The 25,501-nt window shown below is 39.0% G+C and overlaps 1 protein-coding gene across 2 annotated transcripts in view; it reads right to left on the bottom strand.

Moving 5' to 3' along the window:
- The window catches only part of LOC135263748 (contactin-5-like), a 382,506-nt gene that overhangs the window by 215,882 nt on the left and 141,123 nt on the right, over positions 1-25,501 (bottom strand). For both annotated transcript variants that reach the window (XM_064352101.1, XM_064352104.1), the window contains exon 2: positions 21,137-21,265. In XM_064352101.1, the coding sequence (XP_064208171.1) occupies positions 21,137-21,191 (55 nt within the window). In that variant the 5' untranslated portion in view covers positions 21,192-21,265. The remainder of the gene's footprint in view (positions 1-21,136; positions 21,266-25,501) is intronic.

The following is a 25,501-nucleotide window of genomic DNA, read 5'->3' as shown; positions in this document are numbered from 1 at the left end:
CGCTATCTCTCTCATGGGGGCAGCTGGTAACCCGCAGGTACCAGACACAAAACTGGGTGGAACAAATGCAGTGGTAACACAAGGAACCATGGCTAACTAGTGACAGTTCTGGCTTAAAACGTTTGTAGAAGAGCTCTCAACTCATTTCATTGAGTTGGCTTTTTGATCATTGGGAGGCCAGCTCTCCTTCAGAACTTCAATTTCAATTGTGATTTCAGCAAGGCCATCTGCTGTCTTTCTATCCATGCTGCTGTGTCTATGAGTGTGGATAGGTTTCAGCTGGAAAATAGAAGTGCGTCCCAACAGACTTGGCACAAACTGATATGATGAAGCTGGATATTAAGGCAGGTGAACTGCTGATATGCGGATCTGACTCCAGAGAGAGAATATGTCCTCCAGATAGATCTCCTTTCATTAGGCAAGCATGTCAGTGAGCGATATGATCAGAACTCTAAGGTGTGGGTCTAGGTCAGAGAGCATTTCCAATCAGGTCAGCACACTGGCAAGAGTGGCGGTGAACTACAGGGAAATCACACAGCATTGGCTTAAAAATCTACTCCTCAACAAGAAGCCCTCGCATGGCTTCAAGTATTATGGAGGACTTGTGAGAAAAACTGAAGAGGAGGGAGGGGACTGGGCACTGCCATTCAGAATAAACAAACAACACAGAACGCATCACCACAGCTGTCAGCTGCAAATATTTGCACTTCTAGCAAAAGACTTGCCCTGGATACAGGGAAATGGACTCAGAAAAAAAATGAATGAACTCCGCAAGCCACTCAAACTTTTTTTAGATGAACCCTTCAGGGAATAGAGAACAGATAGAGAAACAGTGAAACATGAAACAATATTTGATGTGTTGTTATACCTGATAAGACTGTACAGCATCCTCTCTGCCTATTCTTATCCTTCCCCTGCATATTAACAACCATATATGTCACTTCCACCATCTTTCTTTTGCCTATGCTTTCAGTGGCTTCCTCACGATAATTTCATGGTACAGTACAGTCATTTTCTACCACTAGAATGCAAAAGCAAATGCAAGGTCTACGGTGCAGCTGTGGCACAGCAAGTTCTGCACCGCGGGCAATCTTCAAGTAAGTAAGAACTTCAAGTGCCAAATCAGCATCTTTGACACAAGAGACATTTTGAGAGGTGATTTAGACCACAGCTTGATATTTGGTGCTCTAATTGTGCATTTGTGCAGTCTGTAGAAAACCCCCAAAAGGTCTGGGCTATCAGCATGGAAGTGTGCTACAGTGGAAATTGTGCCTCTTAACCCCAAGCACACACCTCCACTGAATTTTTTTTCTGTTTTAATGGCGCATCTGATGGTCTTTTCAGGGCATTAGCCATCAGCTCAGAATGTGCATGAAAGAGAACACAGCAATACTAGTGAATGTAAAATTTCATGAAGATTGCATACCACTCAAATCTCTGTCCAGAAGTTATTATTTTTTATTTTCTTATGTGAATGGTCCATTTTTGGCTCTTGGCCCAAGTGATAGTTGAGATGTTTCATAAACCCAAAAATGGGCAAAGCTACTTATTTGAACTAATTGTGTGGATAGCAAAACATTTGCCTTTGTGTAGTCAGTGATTGACAGCTCCTCAATTTCTCCCACTGCTAGTTTGCTAGTCTTGCTGTCACAGCACTGTGGGAATTCCGACAGATTTTACTTTTTAATAAAAGAAGAGATGATGTGGGTGCATCTTCTCAACACACAGTTCTCCTCGCTTAATGTCCACACACACTTATTCTGATAAAGCTCCCACAATGTTAAAAGCCAACACGTTGCACAATGAGAAATAAACAAAGCATTGATCGTGCTTTTTTTGTTGTTGATAACTTTGGTGAATGAAAAGAGCAACAGAAATACACGCACAGTGCTTGGTGGATGATGATGAAACAACGAGACAGCCAGTCTCATTGAAATGTACTGAAAGCTGGCACAGCTGCAGTAGACTTATAGACCACCAGGAGGGGATGCTTAAATAAATTTGCACATCACTTGCCAGCATGGCCCCCACACCGTGTGTTCAGCCATGAGGGCAAGCCTGTAACCCTTTGGACACACTGTGGTGTTTGATTTACATGCAAACGGTGGGCGCGAGTCTTGCCGCGTGAGTTCAGTTTTGCTGTGACTGATTCAATTGTAATTAATTTCACTTGATCAGTATTATGGTGCGTATTCTGGAACTCATGCAGCCAGAGTTAATGTTCAGCCAAAAGCCAAAATTCTTTTTTATGTTCCCTTATCGGTTACAGAAATGAGGTACTCCAGAGCTCCAAGATCTGTAATTAAGTTTAAGTTCATATTAGTCATTTTTCAGAATTTAATCATTTCTGTGCTGCTCGGTTTACAGGCTAAAGATACTTACATTACAGGCATTTAGCAGACGCTCTTATCCAGAGCGACTTACACAACTTTTTACATAGCACTTTACATTGTATCCATTTATACAGCTGGATATATACTGAAGCAATGCAGGTTAAGTACCTTGCTCAAGGGTACAACGGCAGTGTCCTTACTCGGGAATCGAACCTGCGACCTTTCGGTTACAAGCGCAGTTCCTTACCCACTGTGCCACACTCCGTCCTTACTTGTCAATATGCAGTGAGAGAGAATGTAGAACAGCCAAAACTAATTCCATGAAATTATCATTTTGCTTTTTAATATGTTTTAAAAAATAAAAATAAAAGCAAACTGCTGGCGTCAAATCATCTCTGTCAACCACAAGATGGGCATGCAGTCTTCACACAACACAGAACTACTTTCACACAACTGTGATAGTGCTTTTCATTTCAGCTGAAGTGAAACAGGAAAATATTGTTATTGTTAAGCATATCATTATAATAAACCATTTGTATCATTCATAGAAACTCAAAACCAGACACTTCAATCATGTGGCTTTTTTTCCAGGCCCATTATAGAGGGAGAGAAGGGAACCGCAAAATAAAGTACATCTAAAGATCCTGAATAAGGTTAACAGCAAAGTATGTAGCACCCAGCCAACCATTCAAAGTGGCAGCATCAGCCCTAAGTCATGGTTTCTTCAGTTCACAAATCCTGTTCACAGAATCCTTGTTTCATATATCTTTACAACAATTGTACTAACAGAAAGATAATAACAGTACTCATACTTATTATCTTGGAGGCTACAATGCTACTTTCTCACAGATCCATTTTTTTTTTTAGCAGAGCTGAACCTCAGGCAAGCTCCTGACATTTCTATATCAAATTTACCTGTGCTAAATGGTCATTGGAATCGCAAGGGATGTCATGCCAGTCCCAGTGATAAAAAGTCATTTTGCCAAAAAAAACCCTGTAATGTACCCATTTGTTAATTTCTCAGAACAACTTTGAAAATGTCACACTCACATTCTGTGAGATGAAAGTTAAAATGTACGCTCCTGGGCAAAAAAAGGGGCCAAGCCCAAAATGGCAAAAAAACAAGCTTTTAATGGTCTTAGCAACAAATCATTGGTCAGAAAATTAGCAAGAATTAAACAAATGCACTCCTGAGACCTCCTGTGCCACCATTTGCTAGTTTACTTTTGCTGCAGTGAATTGTTTGGGGAAAAGCTATAAACAGGGAAATTCACTTATACAGTAGACAAATTCACATAATGTCAAATAAAAGAGTCATTTGGTTGCATATAATTTGCATGCCATGACTTCCTGATGTCTGTGACCTATCAACATCATCAGAGTCTGGATATCATATTTTCAGGTTGTCCTACAAGTGATACAAAAGCTCTTTGCATTTGAATGGATCTCTATGGGAATTGGGGGGTGGGACTAGATTCAGCTGTAAATTATGCTGATACAGTATGGAACACATTTGTTGGCTAAATGGTTTTAAATCATCAATGGTCCAAGGTATCAAATGAGCCTCAAACCACCGTGCTGCTGCCAGATATGCAGTAGATACTACAAGCATTGTTTCTCCTGATTAATTTTCCTGTTGAACTCAATGGAAAAATATTCAGGAGAAACAATGCTTGTAGTATCTACTGCATATCTGGCAGCAGCACAGTGTTTTGAGGCTCATTTGATACCTTGGACCCTTGATGACTTAAAGCCATTTAGCCAACAAATGGGCTTGGCCCATTTTTTTTGCTCAGGAGTGTATGTACATTCATTTCTGAAGTAGACATTGCGATAACACAGCTGTCACACTGCAGCTGAGAAGCTTCCATAAGTGAACTATTCCAGCATATGAACCAAATCCTGGTCGTGAAGAGCCACAGTGCCCCCTGGTTAATGTTGTTACTTAGCACTTCAGTTGATTAAGAAATGTAGCTAAATTATGGGATGAACTCATGTCACCTGGTTACTTATTTTCATATGGTGCAGCAGTCACAAAGGTGTGTAGAAACTTCTATAATCAGCTTGGTGCTTCCTGCACCATCTTGCCATGTGATCAGGTATTAACTCCAAAACATCATGGGGCCTTCTGTGTTTGCCTACAACCTATCACCCTCAGTAAGTGCTCAAGGCTGCTGGTTGCTTCATCCTGCTAAGGCACTGTTCCAGTGTGTGGGTCATCTGGTATCCAGATTTGCTAGTGCAAATTCTGGCTATCAGCCCTGCAGGGCAATGCATAATTAGCCATAGCATTAAGTTGGCTGTGATGACCGTGTCTCATTACTGACCAGCAGCCCCTGCTGGTCAACTGAGTGTCTGCTTGTGCAAGCTGCACACAATGTGTCCTCCTCTATTTGTGTCTGTGCATGCTTAACAAGTTGACTGTGATCTGAAAAGAAACAATGGCATAGACATGAAATGTTTCAGAGGAGAGAATGTGCTTGTCCAAAGTCTCCCAAATAGACAATGGAGGCTGCGAAAATGTGCTTGGCTGGTGAATACAATTGTGGATTCATAATTCGGAAAAAGGGGGAACAGAATAAAAATAGGTGTTTACCATGAGCTATAAGTGGGTACTCTGAGGGTGGCACAAAAAGCAATAGATCAAGTGTGAAGATTTTAATACAGCTTCCAACAGTATGTGTGCTAACTGCATTGATGCATGAGAAGCAGGGTAAGCAGTTGCAGGGGCTGGTGCACACACAGGTATATTTTCCCCTGGCACAACTAGCTAATTATGTCTGTACACCAGACTCTGTTCACTCATAGATTAGAACACAGTAAAACCTTTGATAAAGGGAAACAGAAACAAAGTCAACAACTGTGATTCACGAGCTTATCAAAAAATTATGTAGCTAAAATGTCAGATTGCATAAATGATTGGGCTGTGTAGACAATTAAGAAGATCCAGAAATGACTATGCTTCTGCAGAAAATCAGGAAAAACATTGCTAAATTGTATAAGCTGAAAAGGGAGCGGCAGTGTATTGCAATGTTTTATCCTAACTATCCTTATGTTCTGGGAAAATTTTGAGCACCAGACTTTTTAGCTGTGAGGTAGCCCCATATTCTCAGAGAGCTAAGATAAGAGCCTTAGAAATACTGAAGTCATTTTCCTAAATAAAAGTGAATACACCTCATGCGAAGAGTTTTGTTTGGCCCTGGGAACTATAAATCAAATGTTTATTTTTTAATATTCATTTCAGAAGAAAGCCTTGAGTGTGCCACAGTTCCAATGAACTGATATCCTTCAGAGGCCTGGATACAGAAATCATAAATCATGGCCATAGGAAAATGAGCTCAGTTGGAGACATTTTATTTAAACAAGAGGTTAAGAGACAGCTAATCATTACACATGAAGCCTTTTACATTGCAATGACAGCATTAATGTTTCAGAAGTTATATTTTATGCCAGATTGACAGTATTCCATTATTATTTTTACTCCACTACCTTATTGTCCCAGATGGCAAATATCCGGTTTGCCTTGTTACATGCCTGAGAGAAGGAAAATGCTTTTTTTGTCCATCTTACTTCAGTACCACTGTTGCAGCACTCCCTGTATTTTGCAGTTTTGTAGCTATATATATTAGTTAGATTATTTAGAGTATCCAGTTAATTTGTGGAAGACTTTATTTTCCAAATTTGTTGATGGTCAGTAGTCAGAAAAGTTTCAAAATTCATTTATTTGTTTTCTTGTTTTGTTTCTTTTGCCAAATTACTAATTGTGTATATTTAACGTTTGGTAAAACTTTAAAGATTTATAATGGCACTGCCTAATTAGGGAATGACCAACAATAAATTGGCTCAATTTTTGACCATTTGCCATATATTTTTTAAACCAAACAAAAAAAACATGTACATAGTGGCTTCACTGTGTTGCGGTACCTTGTTCTAGTTCAGTCTGCAAAGCAATAAATTTAGACTGTTGAAACTAACAATCCAGAGCTGGCAATGAGCCAAAAACATATTAATTGTAACCGTTATAAAAAAAGTCTTAAAAATAGAGAATAGGCAGCACATGATCCCACGCTAAACCATGACAAGCGCGTGGCAAAGGGGTTGCTGATATTGCCCCACATGATTATTATTATTTATTTCCAGGTATTTTTGCAAGGCTTACCTTTAAAATCAAGGATTTACTTCAGAAAAAGGCACTAGTAACATCAAAAAGTCAGTCAATTTTCTTGAACCTGTCCTTTGTCCACAGAGTGCTCATAATTTTCTTTGAGGATCATTATTACAGGCAAGAAGAAAAAATAAATGGGATACCGCTTCATCACCAGAGAGCTAAATCATGCAAAACAATTTTCCATACAAAGAGCAAATTATTCCTCAACACTTCATTTCGATTTGACTCATAATGTAACGTGGGGTGAACTAAAAGAACTGGAAATAAAATATGAGCCTGCGGAGAGATGGAACAGCAAAACATCTCAATTATGAGCCCCTTTTACATGAATCATCTAACGCACACCAAAAAGAATCACAATTGACTGCTTCAGGTTTCCAATCCAACAGCTAAACTTCTGGTAATTAACATTGCAAAGTAACCAAATTGTCTATTCCCCTGCTTCTTTGCCATTTTTTTAATGCTCTTCCAAAGCGCAGTCACCTGTGGGCATTGGCTCCATCCATCACACAGCAATAAATATATCTTATCAAATCGGTTGGCAACATAGAATGAGCTTGCATGTATTTTGACCAGCATAGGAGGGCAAAAAACCCTGTCATACAGATTGTTTTCTTCCACAGGGGAATTGGCTAAGGGAAATACTTTATATTTGGGTAAGTAACTCACGTTCACTCTCTTAGAATATCACCATGTCCCAGAATGACATATGATGTAGCCCTTGTTGTTGGGATAGTAAAGTAGGACTGGATTCTTGAACGGATGCAAAATCTAGATCAATTACAGATATATTCCTTTCAAAATATTAATTCTAAATATTTAAATAACTAACATCTGCACACACACTTGTGCGCACACATATTGTAAACACACAAGTACACAAATGCAAAGAAACACAAGCACGAAACCGTCCAGACCCACAACGCAACTTGGCAAACTATATTTTTTGGTTGATTTTACGCGCCCGTATATAGCAGTTGGTTGAAAATAGACACTTCATGCTACAATCATGATAACGGCAATGACTGTGCTGTGAAGTTTAGGTAGCAAACAACAAGGCTGAATCCTTTTGACGCTCAGATCGTCTAGTTTTATTCACTGTGTAATGGTGGGGGGTGTCGGAGAACCAGAAGCGACTAATACAGGGGAACGAAAAGCTAACGCTACAGGAAGCGTTAGCCACCAAGTCCTGAAGGACAAAGGGAACACCAGGAATTAAAACACAAAATAAGATCCTTGGGAGAGCAACTCCCGTACACAAAGGATCAGACACCAAAAGAAAACACGCAGTAAAAACACCTGTCCAGCCGCAAAACTGGCTCAAGAAAAAAAACAAAACAACCTTTTACAAACCAGGGCGAAAAGAAAGGATCCAGTGATACAGAGACGAAGCTCTGATACCAAACCCTGAGACTGGTCTCAAAATAAAAAGACAACTGAGTGACAAAATACTCAGCGAAAAGAAAAACCTGAGACGCAGCTCAGAAAGAAACAAACAAAATACAATACCAGGGACAACGTCCCAATACCAAACAGCTCACACAAGCTCAAAATAAAAGTATAAATACCCTAAGGCGTCAGAATGCGCTCACCGCACGAAGAGACTGAACGCCTCCTAAATGAGGACACGGAATCACACACAAACACAATTCTGCACAGAGTCCACCGAGTACCTATACCTTACTGGCTTTGTGTATCAGAAGCGCTGATTGCCGGTCAGTGAACGCTTATAAAGGCACTTCCCCAGGTGAAAATAATAGGAAATCAAACACCTGGAACAAATGAAGCATTTCCCAGAAGGCCATTACACCCCAGACCCATGACACACTGTGGCCAAGCGGAATCGATAACGTTTAAGAAAATATATAACGTTAAATGATTTAATTCAATCTTTTATTGGGAGTTTTGCCGTTTATTGAGGGTGTGACAGAAAATTTTGGTGCCGCTGATTAATTGAATGTTTTTCACATTTACCATTCGATTAAGCAAGTACCATTCACAGTACATTTTTATGGGTTAGTGCTGTCAGATTTTGCTAGCTACCTTACATGAACCTTAGCAAAAAGGCTAACAGCACAGTACCACTTACTTCTTGTCACTTGTACCACCAGTGTAATGAACTAAAAAAAGGCTACAAACTACCTTTTCTATGAGAAATGTGTTGTCGAGCTCATGCGCATACACTGCTGGCGACATTCTAAAGCTCCGTTTTGCCCTCCGTACTATATAGCTAGCTAGCTATGGCACGTCCTCACCTCTGTAACATTATTTGTTGTCCTCTGTGTGTCCATACATCTGTATCGGTGGTTGTAGCTGTGTGTCCTTAGCTCCTACTCATGCGTGCAGGATAGCATCCGTAAGCGCTAACTAGGTTAACTAAAGTAGGTGATCCGTACACGTTAATTAGGTTAGCTAAAGTAGGTGAAACGCAAACATGTTAGGGTTAGCTAAAGTAACGTTAGGCGATAAAACTGTGAAAATATCGTGCCATACCACCTGCGCATGCGTCCTACTAAACGAAGCAGCACCTGCACATGCTTCCCACCTCCCTCAAAGGTTGTCCGTGAGTGACTGAGTGACTGAGTGAGTGACCACAATTTGCCATGCATAGCCCACGGTGCCAGTTCCTGCACGCCATGGGAAAAACACATGAAAGCAATACTTTAGGAAAGTGGAAAGATGGGTAGTGTTTGACTCAACAAAACCAGTAAAATGTAACCATTTCATATGTACCGCGTTTACTAGTACAATTAACATTACACGTTATATATTTTATGCAGCACAATAATGTGAACACTTTCATTAACTGTAATTTATCACTTGGTGACATGTCCACAAAAAGGTAATACATGTGTTGTAGAATAAATTAGCTGGAATTTGTGCAGCTTTCAAAGTTTCCACTTGTTTTGACATCTACAAGTTCAAGATCCAGCTTTATCATTTTACCATGATACATTACTGTCACGGTTTCTGTGCAGGTAGATCATTTTTCTGTGCCTGCACCGGCTCAGTGGTTAGCATTCCGATTAGCCACTCGGCTAATCGTTATTTTGGGGTGTGGGGACGATTAGTTCGAGCTTGCAGATTAGCCACTCGGCTAATCGTTATTTTTGGTTCCTGTGGGAGGATTGGTCCTGCTTGAACATTCCATGCATTCCTGCAGGGTTACCTCTGATCGGTTTCACCTGTGGGTTGCTCACATCTTCCGCTGATTACCAGCCACACCTGTGGCTGGGTATTTAAAGCGTCAGTAGGCAGTGGAACGGTGCTTGAGTGTAACGTGTTTTGCTCTAGCCAGTTCCCTGTCGTATTTCTGAGCAAGGTGTAAGGAATATAAGAACAAAGAAATTTAAAAAGAGTTCTGACTTCAGTTTGTTTGTTTTTTCTTTTGAGAAAAAGGTATTAGGACGGTATAGGTCCAGATTCTGAGGCTGGCGGTTTTAAGGGGTTATTGTGTCACCGTTGGGGCACAAACCTTTCTACCCCTTACTAACTAGTTTCCCCCCTGGTTTTAGTGGGCCTCAGATCGTCTTTTGTTTGTTTTTTTTTGAAAAGACTTTCTTTTTCTCTGCTTCGGGTCGAAGTCGTTTTTTATTCTTTTCTTTTCCCTGTTCCTTTATTTTCTTTATATACTCCTTCTTCCTCAGTTACCCGTTTAGGGGTTTATTCATTTTTTGGGATACGTCCCTTAGGAGTATAGCACCCCCTTCTCATTTCGTCTCTCACGAGACTCAGTGGTTACTGGAGTGCCCCTTTGGTAACTTATAGATCCCCTGTTTGGTCGCGTCTGGTCTTCACACTTCCCCTCCCTCACAATTTATTAGGGCTAGACGTTGGCTATTTAAAAAAATAATAGTTTAAAGAAATGGTCCTCAAACTGGGTTCAGGAGGGCTCAGTGTCCTGGTTTTTGTTACAGACATCTCTTGCTCAATTTTTCCTTAATAGTTCACAATTTGCTCCTTAAACTTATTAACACAATGCAGGTATGGCTTGTTATCATTTGCTTTGTCTTTGATTTCTTCATTATCTACCAAATGCTTAGTTTTAGTGGTCAAGTTTCCACATTTTCACCAATTAAGAGCATACTGATTCACCTCATCCTGTAATTTTATTCAATATGTTAAAATGTTTTAGCTATTTTCATGCAATAATTTGCAATATAGCACAATAAGCACAATGCAAATACATAACGTTTATTCTTCATGGCATGCATAGCTATTATTGACATACTGTGGCTCAAGAGGGTAAACTATCCCTCAAAACATGAAAAGTATCTAATTTAAAAAAAAGGAACAGTTTGCTAAAATGGCAATTGAAATTGCAGTTGGGACTACAATCAGCATGCACAGGTGTCCCCTTTTATTTATTGCCAAATTACTGTTTTGGCGATATGCAAGTGAATTATTTTATTTTTTGGAGTTAAACCAAACAGGGTTGTTAGCCTGTTGTCAGTAGACTATTAATTAACCAGTTGATTGGATTCATTCAACTCAGACCGCATCTTCGTAAATATATTTAAATCAACTTTAACTTTAGGCTACGTGATGACGTGACATCAACTGGTACAGCTGTTTGGACCAGACATTAGACGGGAACCAGAGAAAAAATGTCTTGTGATTTTCATTGATATAGGACATACATTAAGGAGAGGGTAGAACACCTGATAAATCGTGGCCCTGCTCATCCATGCCAGCACTCATATTGATGTCCATATCATTAAGCACAAACTGCACCTTGGTTGGTTGTTTTTTTTTTCCTTCTTAATCCTAAAGACAGTTCTTCAGGGTCTGTCATTCAAGGGTGGTTCAAACAGAGATTTAACACGGGCACCAATGTTTTGGGTTAAAGCAGGAGTACAACGTCCTCAATAAAAATGTTTGTTAAAGACATCAGCAAGCAAGCAATACGCCCTCAAGTTGAAAAAACTTTAGCAATAGACTGGAATAAACGACTGGAATAAACTGTAAAGTAATCTTGCTTATTTCCCATACATTTACTTCAAATACATGAGTTGTGCTTTTATTTAAATTTTTCAGTGATAGTGATTATGAGATTAATTTTCATATTCAGAAATTAAGAACTATTGTGTGGACCATTTTCTCAACCAGCTTAGCAAAGGAGTATTATTTTGCTAAGCTGGTATTTACTTAACATGACATTAAAAGGGTTACCTAAAGCTACAGTACCACCCAGGATTGTCAGGAAGAGGGAACAGTACTCATGACCAAGGGAGGTGATTGGGGTGTGCAGTAGGCAAGATTTTAGTACAAACATATGTTGGCGGTATTATAAATGTAGAGCAAAAATGAATGTGACAATGTATTTACAGTTATCCCAAAAAGTAAAGAGGAAATAAAAAATAAGCTAAAAGTAGCAGCTCAAATAATACACTAAAAACATTTAAACAGTGACAGACCAAAATAAAACCTTGCATGACAGCAAAACGCTAATGGCCCACATCACATTCAGATAGCTCACAGCAACTGTCAATCTCTCCCTCACCAGTCTAAACAAACTGGCAGATCCTCATCAGGTCCATACCATTAACACTACTGCACAAGTACTTGTCATTTATTATTGCAACTGAATAATCAACTATATAGACAGTATTCCACCTATAGCTCAAAAAATATGTTACTTTTGACAAATAAGGTCAAATCAAATACAACTGTATACAAAATCAAAACAGAAGCACAGTATAAAAACATTTACAACCAAAGCTCAATTTCTGACACCTTTCCTCTCAAAGTCAGCCAATGTTTTGCACGACCTAAGATTTAAAAAATTACCAGAGGTCAAAAATATATAAAACAGTATATTTTCAAACAAGCAAGAAATAGATGCACTGAGGTCAATTACACTTAAATTGTTTGGACACTATGTGTGTGTGAGAGGGTGTCAGGGTCAAATAGCAAATAAAGCTTTATATGCGTACATTTGTAAATAAATAAATACATAAATATTTGGGGAGAAAGTAATCAAATCCCGTCTCTACAGAGAAGGCCATCTTTCTCAAGGATACTTGATAGGAAAGGACTTTCTATTCTCCTACAGTGGGCTTTTTCAATTCAAATCCACCCTTGTTTTTTGAAACATTGTATTTGTAGGATGAGCAAAAAGGCTTTGTAATTCTTCCTGATGTACTGTAAATCCAGCCAAACCTGAGAAGGACAAATACTTTACAGTTGAGTAAATCGCTAATTCTTACTTAAGAGAATTCTGAACAAACCAGTAGGATGGTGATGAAAAACACCATTTAGCTTTACTGCAAAGGAGCAATATAAAAGCTGACTGCAGAGTTGGCATTTGTTCTCATAATGGACCTAGCTGTATACTGTAACCTAAAATGAGAAGCATAATTCCTAAAAGTTTTATTTTACCTTACACTAGAGGCTTAAAAGCTGCCTCAATCCTCATTTTACGGGATGGATTTTGTAGTGCTCACACTTACTGTACACAAAGCGCTTGCAATTATTGGTTACCCCATGCATATTGTGAATAAGACAGGCTTTGCTCACAATAAACAAAGCTGCTAGTTGAGCCAGCAACGCCTACTGGTGGTGTGTTCAGCACAAAGAGTTGTATGGTGTTATGTCATTATGAAAAGCATGGGTAAACCAGTCCTGACTCTAAGTGAAATCAGTTTGTTGCATTTGTGATGAACAGGAATGAACAGGAAGCAGCATTTGTGGGATTAAAGCTCACTGACAATGGCTTGCTCCCGTCAAGATGCAATTCCAATGGGGCTATGAACTATCATGAACCAAAAACAAATAGACAGTGTACACAGACCAGTGTGCTACACCAGCCATGCACTGACAGATGCAGAGCAACGCGACTACCAGGCCAAGTGAGGGGTGCTTGCTATAGAGAAGGCCTGCAAGAAATTCCAGGTATTTCTCTGTGGCTTTGTAATGATCACCAACCACAGGCCATTGGAGACTATCCACTTTCCTAAGTAAAAAAAACTTCCAGCGAAAATAGTTGAGATGGGCGATAGGATTGCAGCCTACAGGTTCAAAGCTGTATACAAGCCTTGGCCTCAGAATGGCAGCTGATTAATTTCATGTTTAACTGTCATCGCGCCAGAATCATGCCTGCTACATAGTACTGTGTATATTTACTCCAAAAGACTAGAAGACACAGTCCTTGCCATTCTGAGAGCAAGTATCTGAAATGGCAATTGGAGTAACTGTGACAGTGCCTACTGCCTACCAAATTTAAACAGAACTCCAGAGTGTTGGACAGACAATGAGGAAGCCACATCACCATGCCACTAGCAGCACAGAAACAGACTATGATGTTTGCACATGAAGGGAAGTAGGGAATAGTAAAAACAGTGGCTGAGAACAGAGGCATGGTGAGAAAGATGCTGAGAGAACAGAAAGAAGCTGAACTGCTTGTCAAATCCTGTACAGCATGCCAGCTTAATGGCAAACCACTACAACCAGACCGCACTGTCAGAAATAGGGATGTGAACGGCACACATTTCTGACTGTCGACTAGCTGCTGTCTGAAGCCGACTAATCGCTTTTTTTTTACCATTTGATGCAGGATACCGCTAATAAAAACACCACTACTTGAAATCAGTGTGGACCATGAGATTAATATGTAGAAATGTAAAAAAAATATTTTGGTTGTATAGTTGTATGCTGCCTCACTCACAGCACAGGTTAACTCATGACTCAATCTTCAATGAAGTGGAAAGTTATAGCCATGTCAGACTAAGGGCTCTATCTTACACCCGGCGTAAAGCGGCACCAAGCACAACGCAAGTGTCTTTGCTAGTTTCAGACCGACGCAGTTGTCATTTTCTCATCCAGCACCCACGTTCTTTAAATAGCAAATGTACTTGCGCCCATCTGAGCGCCCATGGGCGTGTTGGTCTTAAAATTAGGTGTGGTCAGGCGCATTGTTGGCGCATTACTATCTTGAGGCAGCGGAAAGCGATTGCGTGATTGACCAACAAAAACCTGGTCTTAAGTCAATGGCGCAGTATTTTACTGTTATTTTAAGGGCGCATTATTAAGATAGTAATATACGCCTACATAAGTGGGTGCACAAAAAATACATGCCATAATGGTTAGTCATAATATTGGTAATATATTTACATTGTATTATATATATTAACATAATATTCATAATATAATATTTGGTGAAATCCTGCTGTTGCAGTAGATGGCCTGCTCGTGCGTTTTCACTTTGCACACGAGCAGATCTGTTTCCTCAGCAGAGAAGCGTTCTTTCCTACTATTTGGCAAATCCGCCATTATAATAGCAATCCGCCAAGGTGCAAGCACACCTGACTTTTAAAGGGAATGGGAGATGACACTCTGATTGGTTTATTTCATGTTATGCCCAAAACACGCCTATGATTAATTAAGAGACAAAGTATAACCCCTTTGAACCATGCGCCTTACTTTGCGCTCAGATTATCCGCCGTTAAACTTGCAAAAGTGGATTTGGACACGCCCTAAATGCACTTGCGCCATGCGCTTTAAACCGTGTGCTTAGATCGTTAAAATAGAGCCCTCAGTGTAGTTATTGCTGTCCGTGCATAGATGGTTATCACAACACTGTCTGACTTTGGATGGTACAGAGAGAGGATGTGTTTCACTACATTCATGTCAAGCTGTGATGGTTTTTCGAGCAACAGTACATCCCACAGGAGTAAGGGAGAGCTTGTGGAAATATAACAGTTTTTGGATTATAACAGTTTTTTTTAGCCAAACACTACGAAATTTTACTTCAAACAGCTTTTATATGTAAGTAGTCATTACCCATTATGTTCATAACTTCATTGAGTTAGATACAAAGCTAAGTACAAGCAGTCCAATGTTACATTTATATGACCTAGTCTGTATAATTGTAACAGAGGGGGTGAATAATTGTAACAGTAAATTAAGATGCCCTATAATGCGCAGATGGAGGATTTTTCTGTACATACTAATGTTAATCAAGGAAGCACATTTTCAATGGTAATCTGTGACCAGCTACGTACATTCTCAGATTATGAAGCATGGGGCTTTATTAATGAAGAAAGACTGCACAGTTACTCAAAAACAGTTTTTAGAAATATTTCCCACAACAAGGTTGTCAGAGTTTTTTAATTTTTTTATTTGGCACTCGGTAGAAGACTGCATTGTGTGTATAATCCTGAAATGGCTACGGTAGCAGCAGTGCACAAGAAGTTATTGACCATGTTACATTCATGATGGATTACATTTATACTGACTCTCCTCTATATATGGGCACAACAAGTGCCAGTAGGTCCCAAAACCCGTTGCCCTTTACTATGCTTATGGGGAGCATGTCTTTCGTTACCATTTTAGCAGTTAAATCTGTTGTGGTTTCAGCTGGACAGCTGTCACAATGATGAGGTCTCACTACGAAGTCGGGCGCTTATTTCCTATGATCCTTTGGCCTCAGATATTTAGTTCTTAGGGGAGCCAACATCATAGATGTCAATGTGGTGTATGCTAATTTGGCAGAAAACAGTGGTTAACATTAAAGTGAATGACAACAAGCCATGCCCGCCCCCTCTATTACCCATTTAGAGCAGTAGCCTAGGTAACATCTTTTATTTTGAACGGTTTGGGAATTTTTAAAAAAGAAGAAAAAAAACGAATGCTCGATTATTTAACATTCGACAAGTGCTCACGACTTACAATCGACAAATCAACAAATTGCTCACATCCCTAGTCAGAAAGGAACTAACTTCAAAGCCACGGTAGGTCCTAGCCAATGACATGTGTGGGCCTTTCCAATCAGGGGGACATCTCATCACTACAGACTACTATTCACAGTGGACTGAGGTCAAAATATTCAGCTGCATCACCACTTAATCAAAACTCTGAAGGAGAAATTTTCTATCCAGGATTACCCAAAATCCATTGTGACTGATAAAGGAGCCCCTCTAATCTTTAGTGATTTCAAGGCATACCTTGATGAGAGCAGTATCCAGCACCGCCGCATAACTTTGTTCTGGCCTTGAGTCCAACGACAAAACAAACCACTCTGCAAAGCCATGCGTGCTGCTCATTCAGAAGGACAGAACCGGGGACATTCTACTAACATTCCTATGTCGCAGGCTGCAGTCTTCCACCGTCAAATCAGAACCAAACTACCAGAGTGGTCGGCCACCACTGTTCCAGAAGCTGAACCCCAGAACTCCACCCTTAGGCTTACTGATGCTGCAAGGAATCAAAAACGAAGACAGGATGCAGATAGATGCAAGAGGACACTAGAAAGCACAATCCACCAAAGTGACAAGGTCCTCCTATAGTAACCTAAGCAGGACAAACTGTCATCAGTTGTGGATAGGAAAGGGAATTGTAGTTTTCCAGAGGAGGTTGACAAGTGATCAAGTTTCATATTTATTTTGTGAAACTGTGGCTCCTGCCCCAATCAGGACGAGAGACTGTTCACACTGATGCTGACCCGACAGGCAGTCTGACCTCTACCTTTGCTTAAAAGGCAGGGAAGTCTGTCCGTAGCAATTACCGGGCATCATGCATGTTTGCTATTATCCACTATATATTGCTTGAAAAGGATTACAGTACAGCACACAAGAGGAACTTGTGTTGTGTTGTTTATTTATTGGTGAGGTGTGAGTTATATTATGGTGTGCTTGTTCAGCAGGAGTAGTTGTATGTTTTTGTTGTGCAACAATTAATTAAAAGCAGAGTGAAAGCTAAAGCCTGACTGAATGCAATCAATACATTTCACTGCTTTGGACCCTTTGGTGAGTGTCACCAATGTGCACCAGTGGGAGTTATTTTTCTTTTACTCATATTAATTGTGAAGTGCTGCCTGCTTCAGAAACACTTCACCAGCAGCAGCAAATTGTGAAAGGAAAATAAATGACAGAGAAATTAGGCTACCTGTTGATTCGAAAGACCAATTGCATTAATGAGCCACTTGTAAACACTACTCCCCCCCACTGTTATAGCATAGGACAAAGAAGCCTGTCAGAATGTAGAGCATTTTTTTTCTGCTGTCAGCTCACAGATCACCTTTTTGCTGTTTTTGCAGTGTGCTTTAAATGATGCAACATAGGCCCACATTTTTACTGAAACAAAAAAACACAGAACAGCCCTGTTAATCTGACTGCAATACCATGGAAGGATAGTCTGGCGTAATACACTTGTGAGAGCCTTGCTATTATTTACTGCTACCTCTGGGTACCTCTGCGATGCCAACTTGCCTGCAGGGGTAAGAGAGAGCGAGTTCTCCAACATGTGTAATGGCTTCAACATGTCAATTTTCAGGTTATTGAAATCGCTGCAAGTGGTGGCTTCATCCAAACACCCATTACAGTTTTTGTTGCGCACCATGGTGAAAAACATTCAGTGTTAATTTAATTTCAGTGTTTGTATGAGTCTGATGCCAATAAAATGTATTCAGAGTAGTAAATATCCTGCTCTGTCAGATGTGATACTCTGAACATTTTACTGTGAATTGACCAGTCTTTTATTACACAGAAAGCTCAGTGTTCATTGGAGAAAGAAATAGAACAATATTGCAATGTGTATTTTTCTGTGTAAAATGAAATTCAACTTGAGTTTTTAACGGGCTTCATTCTGCATACACGTTAAAATGCATAAAACCAACTCCAAGAGTGGTTTTAATTCTAACAGGGCACATTTGCTGCCTGTCAGACTCATATACAGTAAACAGTGCTAGAGTAGAATTAACACTAGTAATTCTGCGGTGTGCATGTGTTCTGTTAATCCCAATGCCGGTGTGAAGGTCTGTGCACATGCACGGCAGACTGCCATGGAGTATACTCTCCTATGGACAGCCCTGCCAATTTTCTAGACTCTGAGCATATTGAAAACTTGCAGGCCAGCTGAGAGTTCCCAGGGTGGGAGCCCACCTCTCCCTGCCCAATTGACAGTTTAATTTTAAATCTCGCCATGAGTCTCAAATGGTAATATCTAATATAGTGTGTTCCACCTGTTACTTATTCAAATGATGACAAAACAAAGTGTGACACAGACAACGCTGACCCCCCTCCCCTCCACCCGTTAACCCCTGCAGTGGGGCGGAAATTAAATTTCACTCTGATTAATTTTCATGAGGGGCAACAAGTTGAAGGATGCATCTGACACCGACTGAAAGGTAACAAGAGGTGGTCCGACAAAATGAATTCACCTGCACTGAGGGTGACCGCTATTTTCACACTGTCAAAATGCAGTTTGATTGGGTAGCTCCAAGGATGTCCTGCCACTCTGGGCCTGGAGGACCACAGATTCAGCTGCTTGTTTTGTTTTCACCTTAAAATCAGCAATCAATTCAAACTCAGGAATTTAGTGAGGTGAGTCAACTGCATAATCAACGGCTTTAATTGATCAATTAAGCGCTGATTAACAACAAAACCCAGCAGACCCCATGGCTCTCTAAGACCCACTGTCTCATTCAACTTTGTTGAGCATAATGGTGTACTATGACGGACAGGGTATAAACTCATATAGCTCTACCTAAAATGAGAAGTATTAAACGTGCTATCCTGTAGGTGTAAACAGATTTCTCAAAAGATGTATAAACCATGGTTTTCTGACTTAATTTAAATGTGTTTCCCCTGTTTCATACCAATCTGGAAAACCATTTGCATTCATCTGCCACTACAGATTCAGGAAAGCTTGGACAAGCATGTGCCCTCCTCTGAAGCATGTGATATCAGCCACTGCTTCTTTTCACTCCACCATTCACAGGTCTGGCTAGCACAACAATAAGGTCACATGAATTGGCATTAACTAATGTAGTTGTTAACATGAATTAATGATGCATAAATATATTAATCAAGCATGAAATTTAGTTACTAGTCAACAAATAAACTAATGTGTTCGTTACATGAGTATTTATACATTAGCAAAACATGGGATGAACTTATTAGTTCACTAATAACAAATACATGAACTGTTTTTCAAATCCCAATATGACTTAGAATTAACTAATGTAGATGTTAACATGAATTAATGATATACAAACACATAAATAAAGCTGTACAGATTAACTTTTCAGTAGTTAATTAACAACTACATTACATGCTAACGTGACCTTATTGTAAAGTGTTACGCAGACATGACCTGCAGGTGATCGATTGACAAGAACCAAGGCGTTATTATCCAGGCCAGCTGAAACCCTCCCATCCCTGAGCAATGCTAGAGGCAGCTGTACATCGCCCTGTGGGAACACCAGCCACAGAAGGCACTGGCACAGTCTGGGTTGAATACCTGGTCATGGGACCCTTCAGTGCACTAGAAGAGTGCTCTAACGGGAGGAGCTACCCAGCAGGCCCACAGCTTTCCCACTTCAGCTGGGTTCATTCGGCTTTTTAGCATTTCGTTTTTACAGAAAGAGCTGGAACACAATGTGAAACTGCTAGCCATGACATGCAGTATATCCATGTACAGGCTTAATTCTGTGCAGGATACTTCCTTCACTGTTTGTAGTATAAACCGCAGGTCTAGGCAGGCTGAATGAGCAGTTCTCGTCGTTATTCATTTTATGTTTGAACGTTCTTCTTAAAAATGTTATCATTTCTGGAGTTAGCTTGCAAAGCATAAACCGAAAGGTATTCTTGTGTTTTCATGTTCTAATGAATGAGAGAATGTGAATGAATTACCAGACTGAATAATTTCAAACAAACTTGAAATTAATTTGTTTAATGCTGGTTTTTCATTGAAATTGAAATTAACATTTTTTAAATGCATTTTGTTTTTTACAACTTACAATCTTATTGTTAGGTAATCAGGCACAATGAAATGGTAGAAGACCATCTAAGCTACTTACTTTATTAATGGAAGAAAGACTTCATTAGAATAATTAAAATGAACAGTTGTCTGTAAAACAATCAAATATGTTTCTATGATGGTTCATTGACAGTTAGCTAGACCAGCCAGGAAATGTAGGACAAAGAGAATGATATTCAACAAGTTTAGGGTTTTCAATAGAATGTCAGTTGGTTTCTAGTGTCAGCATAGCAGTCAGACCTTTGACACTTACTTTTTTTGCTAAGGTAAATTGGTCAGAGATGTTCTTTTTCATATCATTTTTCAGAAATATAAAGTGCCTCATAACATTGGGTGGATTTGTGTTAAAACTGGCATTAATGTGAAGAAATGCCATTCTTACAAGCCTTTCTCTTCCAGAAAAATAATGACAATATCCTAAAATAGATAAATCACCACACCACACTAACATTCCATTCAATTACAGTCTTTATGCAAACATAACAATTCAAGAGGTCAGTATTTTAAATGTGTTCACTTCAAAAGGTTCTGACTATTGTTTTTATTTACCTTGTGCATTAATGCAGGATTTCAGATACCACGCAGCAAGAGCTTATCAGATAGTAGCATAACATATCATGCTACCCGCAGACATATCAAAGAAACTGTGAGAATCCAAAAAAACTGAAACTGAAAACATTTTTTTTTTTTAATTTAATTAAGGGTTCATTACATATTCTTTTTTGTGACAGTACTACAATCTGTATGATATTGCTGTATACAGTAATTGAACTTTTTGGTCCAAGTGAGGCGATATTAGCTCTTTAAATTAAATAAAGCAAAGAGTAGAAACTTGTCTGAGCTAATTTACAAACATCTCAAAACAGCAAGTCCCTACCTGAAAGGCCACTGATGATTGACAGGAGGAGGAGTTGTTTCCATGGTGACCCCATACTTGGTCTTGAGGGTATTGTGTCCCCTTAACAAGATTGTTAGCAGGCCTGATTATTCTTCATTAAAGCTGTGCCTGGTAAACAAAACAGAAAAATTAGAACACCAGTTTAAAAGTGCAAGAATCACAATTTTTAACCCTGACTTCCTAGTTATTGTCCCTGTCCTGAGGCAATAACTATGAAATCAGGGTTCAAAGCTAAATGAGGAAAACAGAGAGGCATTGACAGACAAAGAGAGCGTGAAAATAAAAACATTGCATCATGCTGTCTCTTCCTTTTCTTAACCCTGCTAAGGCTTATGGTAATGTGAGAAGATTTTCTGTGGAAAGTGAACTTTCCAGATTGTGGCATCCAAGGTGACCCTTCTGTCCCCAGTAGTATGTGCTCCATATAAGCCATTACTGTCCTTAACACAGTTATTCATTTACTGTGCCTCTTATTGTCATTCTATCCAAATTATAGCAATTGACCGCATGTTATTTTTCTTTCTCTTTTAAGAGTGAAAAAGCTTGTGTCCTAATGTGCAAGTTGAAGGTAGGACAAAGATGACCATCATCTGCAGGGAGGAAGGTATGGGCAAAACTGCAGTTCACTGTTGGAGATGGAGATTGAGAACAATTATTTTATCCCCTTGCAATTAAAAAGGCTATTTCTGCCAAGTTTGCACTACTCTTAAATAACACTAAAATTATAATTTAGTGGCAAAACACAGCAGAGACATGGATGATGGCAGTAGGGACAAGCGTACCATCAGGACTTAAGCATCAAACCCTATGAAATATGTGAGGAAGTATTCATAGTACACACAATTTAGATAAAATAAAGTGAAAAATGTAATAAAAAAAGGAAAAGAAATGTGTGTGTGTGTGTGTGTGTGTTTCACGAAATCCACATCGGCTAGTTACAAAATTATGGTGCATAGTTCATTTCCAACTTGTTTGCCACCACTGGAAAAAAATTGGAAAAAAATGTGCATACTATATATCTAAAAGCCATTATACCAAGGACTTCCAAGGAAAGACTACTTTCACTTTAAATTCACTTTTGTTAAGTTCTTCAATAAGCCACTGTGAAAACCCATAATACAATTACAAAAAGCATTTATATGGACAAAAGAACAATAAAGATGCAAGTACTGGATATACTGGAAGTGAATGCAATGTAAGTACATTACATGCATATCGACATTTAGAACTTTAAACTTATGAATGATTTGCTCAGTTATCTCAGGCACTATTGTCCTGAAAGCTGAAAGTGTATACAATTTTTAAATGCAATTTATGACAAAAGATAGTTTTGCTTGAAGATATGCTTAACTACATCTTGTAAGCCCATGTAGACCAGACACCATTTGGTGCATGGCCCAAGAAATAAATAAACCAAACTAAAAAGAAAACAACTGTCAAGTGAGGTATTGGAATTACATCATAATAGGAAATCACTATTATGCAATGTAAAATTATTAGTTATTACACATGCAATAACCCAAACAAATACAAGAGGAGAAAAAAGCTTACATAAAATGTGACATGGTATGTGGACACTTTCTGGATTCAGATATCTTGGCATTGTTTTAACCTTAAAAAGGCAATGACCATTGTAACTACATTGTGACTGAAACTACAGAACTGAAAACAGCAATATCTTTGACCTGGTGGGCAGTCTACATTAGATTTAATGAAAGAGGGTAGAAAAAAGATAACAAGAAAGAGAAAACAAGAGAAGGGACTACTGTGAAAAAAAATAGTTAGAGAGAAAATGAGAACAATGAGAAATAAAAGAGAGGATCGACAATATTAAAGCAGTTTATGAAGGCAAAATTCACAGAACCTCCTGTCACTGTAGTGTCCAGAATGCTCTCAATGTTATGTAATCCATCCATGAGTCCACCACAATGTGTGGACAAACTGAGCTTAATTAGTAAATCAGTCCTGTTTCTGCTCAGCTGTGAAAATGAGAAAGTGACATGTGGTATGCAAGTGATAGAATAGGCATTTTAGGTTATCCAAGCGTGTTGAAGTCATTTCTGCTCTTCACTAGATTATTCTGAGGAAAAAGTAGTAATTCCTCTGTGGCTTTTCCTACAAATGTTTTCTGTCATATAATGAAACTAAAAAGGCTTCCTGTGGCTATATTGAAATAGTAGTGATCATTTCTTAGGGTGAGTCTTTGGATAAGGACATTAGCATGAATGCATCTGCAGATATGCGACTGTATGTAGCACATCCTATAAATTACGATGCAAATAAAGCTTCCTGATACCAATGCAGAAGTTTCCCTGAACTAAGCAAGATAACCCTGAGGACAATTCTTCACTATGGCTGGGTACCAAAACCCAGTAGCACTGGTTCTCATTCGACCGGTACCTGCTGGATCGAATCGCAAATGCAGATTTCGGACTCTCACTTTAAAATACAATGCCTGAGCTACCAGTAGAAATATCCACTCGTTTCCACCCCTATCTGGTGCTCCAAAAGGGAAGTTACAAGTAACAGAAGCATCACTCACCTAAGCCCCTGCTGCACGCCTTCAATGGTTTTTGTCAAAACCCAGAATTGAGTGTAGTGGGAGGGTTGACACATTAAGTCTGCACACTTGCTTAAGATCAAAAATACTAGCAGCCTTGAGAAATTTGTGGGCAGTTTCACAGAAATGTGGTTTCTTTCTGAGATGATCAGCATTATAATATGTTGCAAGTTTCTCTGAAACTTCATTAAAAGTTTTGAAACATTGGTGGACTTTCTTGCCATTTTCAGCGATTAACAAGAGCTGTGTTTCCAAAGCCCTCAATAATAGCCCTCAGTAATTCCTTACGCTCTGTTAGCACAAATATGTTTGACGTGATATATATATCTCCATTTACACAAATCTGGGATAAAAACGGACATACTTTGAATGGTACTCTACAGCAAAATATCAACTTCTCCATTTGGTTTTACATGGTTTCATTGACAGAGAAGAACCTTTTTCTGGTAATCATGCTCCTAAAATATCTAATATGCATTTTCCAGCTGGGACAATGTTTAAATCTTTCTTGACCATGGTTTGTCAACTTTAGGGTAATTAGTTGACACATTACTTGTTAGTGCCACAATATGGGCATTGCCAGTTAAATGCACTTAATTTTACTTATGGTATCAGTCCATGGACCATCTAGGCACTGGTACCATTTTAAAGGATCTTTTCAGCACCAGTATCAGCACAATCTAAGCAATGCCCATCCATATTCGACACTAGTATTTACATGATAGACGCCACAATCTTTTTTTTATACATTTAAATAAAGATTTCAAAGCAAACAGGTAAATTATATCCTTAGTGCAAAAGCAAACCCCTTAGACGAGAACAAGCTGGTTGATTTGCTATTTTTCTAAATATATACACAGCAAATTGTTCAATGTAAAATAAACTCTTACGGAGTATTTTGACTAATATAATACATTTTGTTCATGCTGGTCTCAAATAAACAATTTCAAAATTGATTTAATGATGAGAATCGTGCTGTGTGTGAGAACAAAGGAAGACTTCACTGTAACGTGACCTTAAGTGCAAAGACATTCATGGTAGCACATCTCTGAAAAAGTTCACATTGCATCCAGTGTCACTAAGGCATCAACATTACACATTAAATTGCTCAGTGCTATATTTCCATGATAGATAACCCTACCTCCAAGTGGGAACATATAACATGTGCCAATAACAGACTCCAAAGGCTATAAAAAGAATAGAATCAAAACTAAATAAAGCTCTCGTTTACCTGCACCAAGGAAGCAATTAAACACACCCATCTAATCAAAAGCAGTCATTTGTCCCAAACATTACGATTTATCATGGCTGGTGGCCCTTGCGGCAAAGTTAATTGCGTTTGTTTTTTAACGTCTACAAAAAGTGGGGGTTTACTTCTTTCCAGCACAAGTTCAGAATGGTTATTCTTAAGAAGAGACATCATCAGCTTGTTTGAGTAGGGAGAGTCCCATAAGTGTAACAGTTTTCAGATTTTGCTCATTTATTCAGAAAATATTGCGCCTAGCAATATGAAATTTGACTCCAAACAGCTTTTACATGTCAGTAGTCATTAGCCATTGTAATTACACTCCTAACTTATTTGTGTTAGATACAATTAAACCCAAGATATGCAACCTGATGTCACATTCATACCACCTAATCTGTATGATTGTATTGGGTACAGAATATTTGTAACAATAAATGGGAATGCCCTATAATGTGCATATGCAGGTTTTTTTGCACATACTAATGTTAATCAAGGAAACAGCACCAGCAACATCCTCATATTATGAAGCATGAGGTTT

This window comes from Anguilla rostrata, chromosome 9 (assembly GCF_018555375.3).
Source record: "Anguilla rostrata isolate EN2019 chromosome 9, ASM1855537v3, whole genome shotgun sequence".
Classification (NCBI taxonomy): domain Eukaryota; kingdom Metazoa; phylum Chordata; class Actinopteri; order Anguilliformes; family Anguillidae; genus Anguilla; species Anguilla rostrata.
Note: the sequence above shows the minus strand (reverse complement) of the source record. Positions and strands in the feature narration are given on the sequence as shown.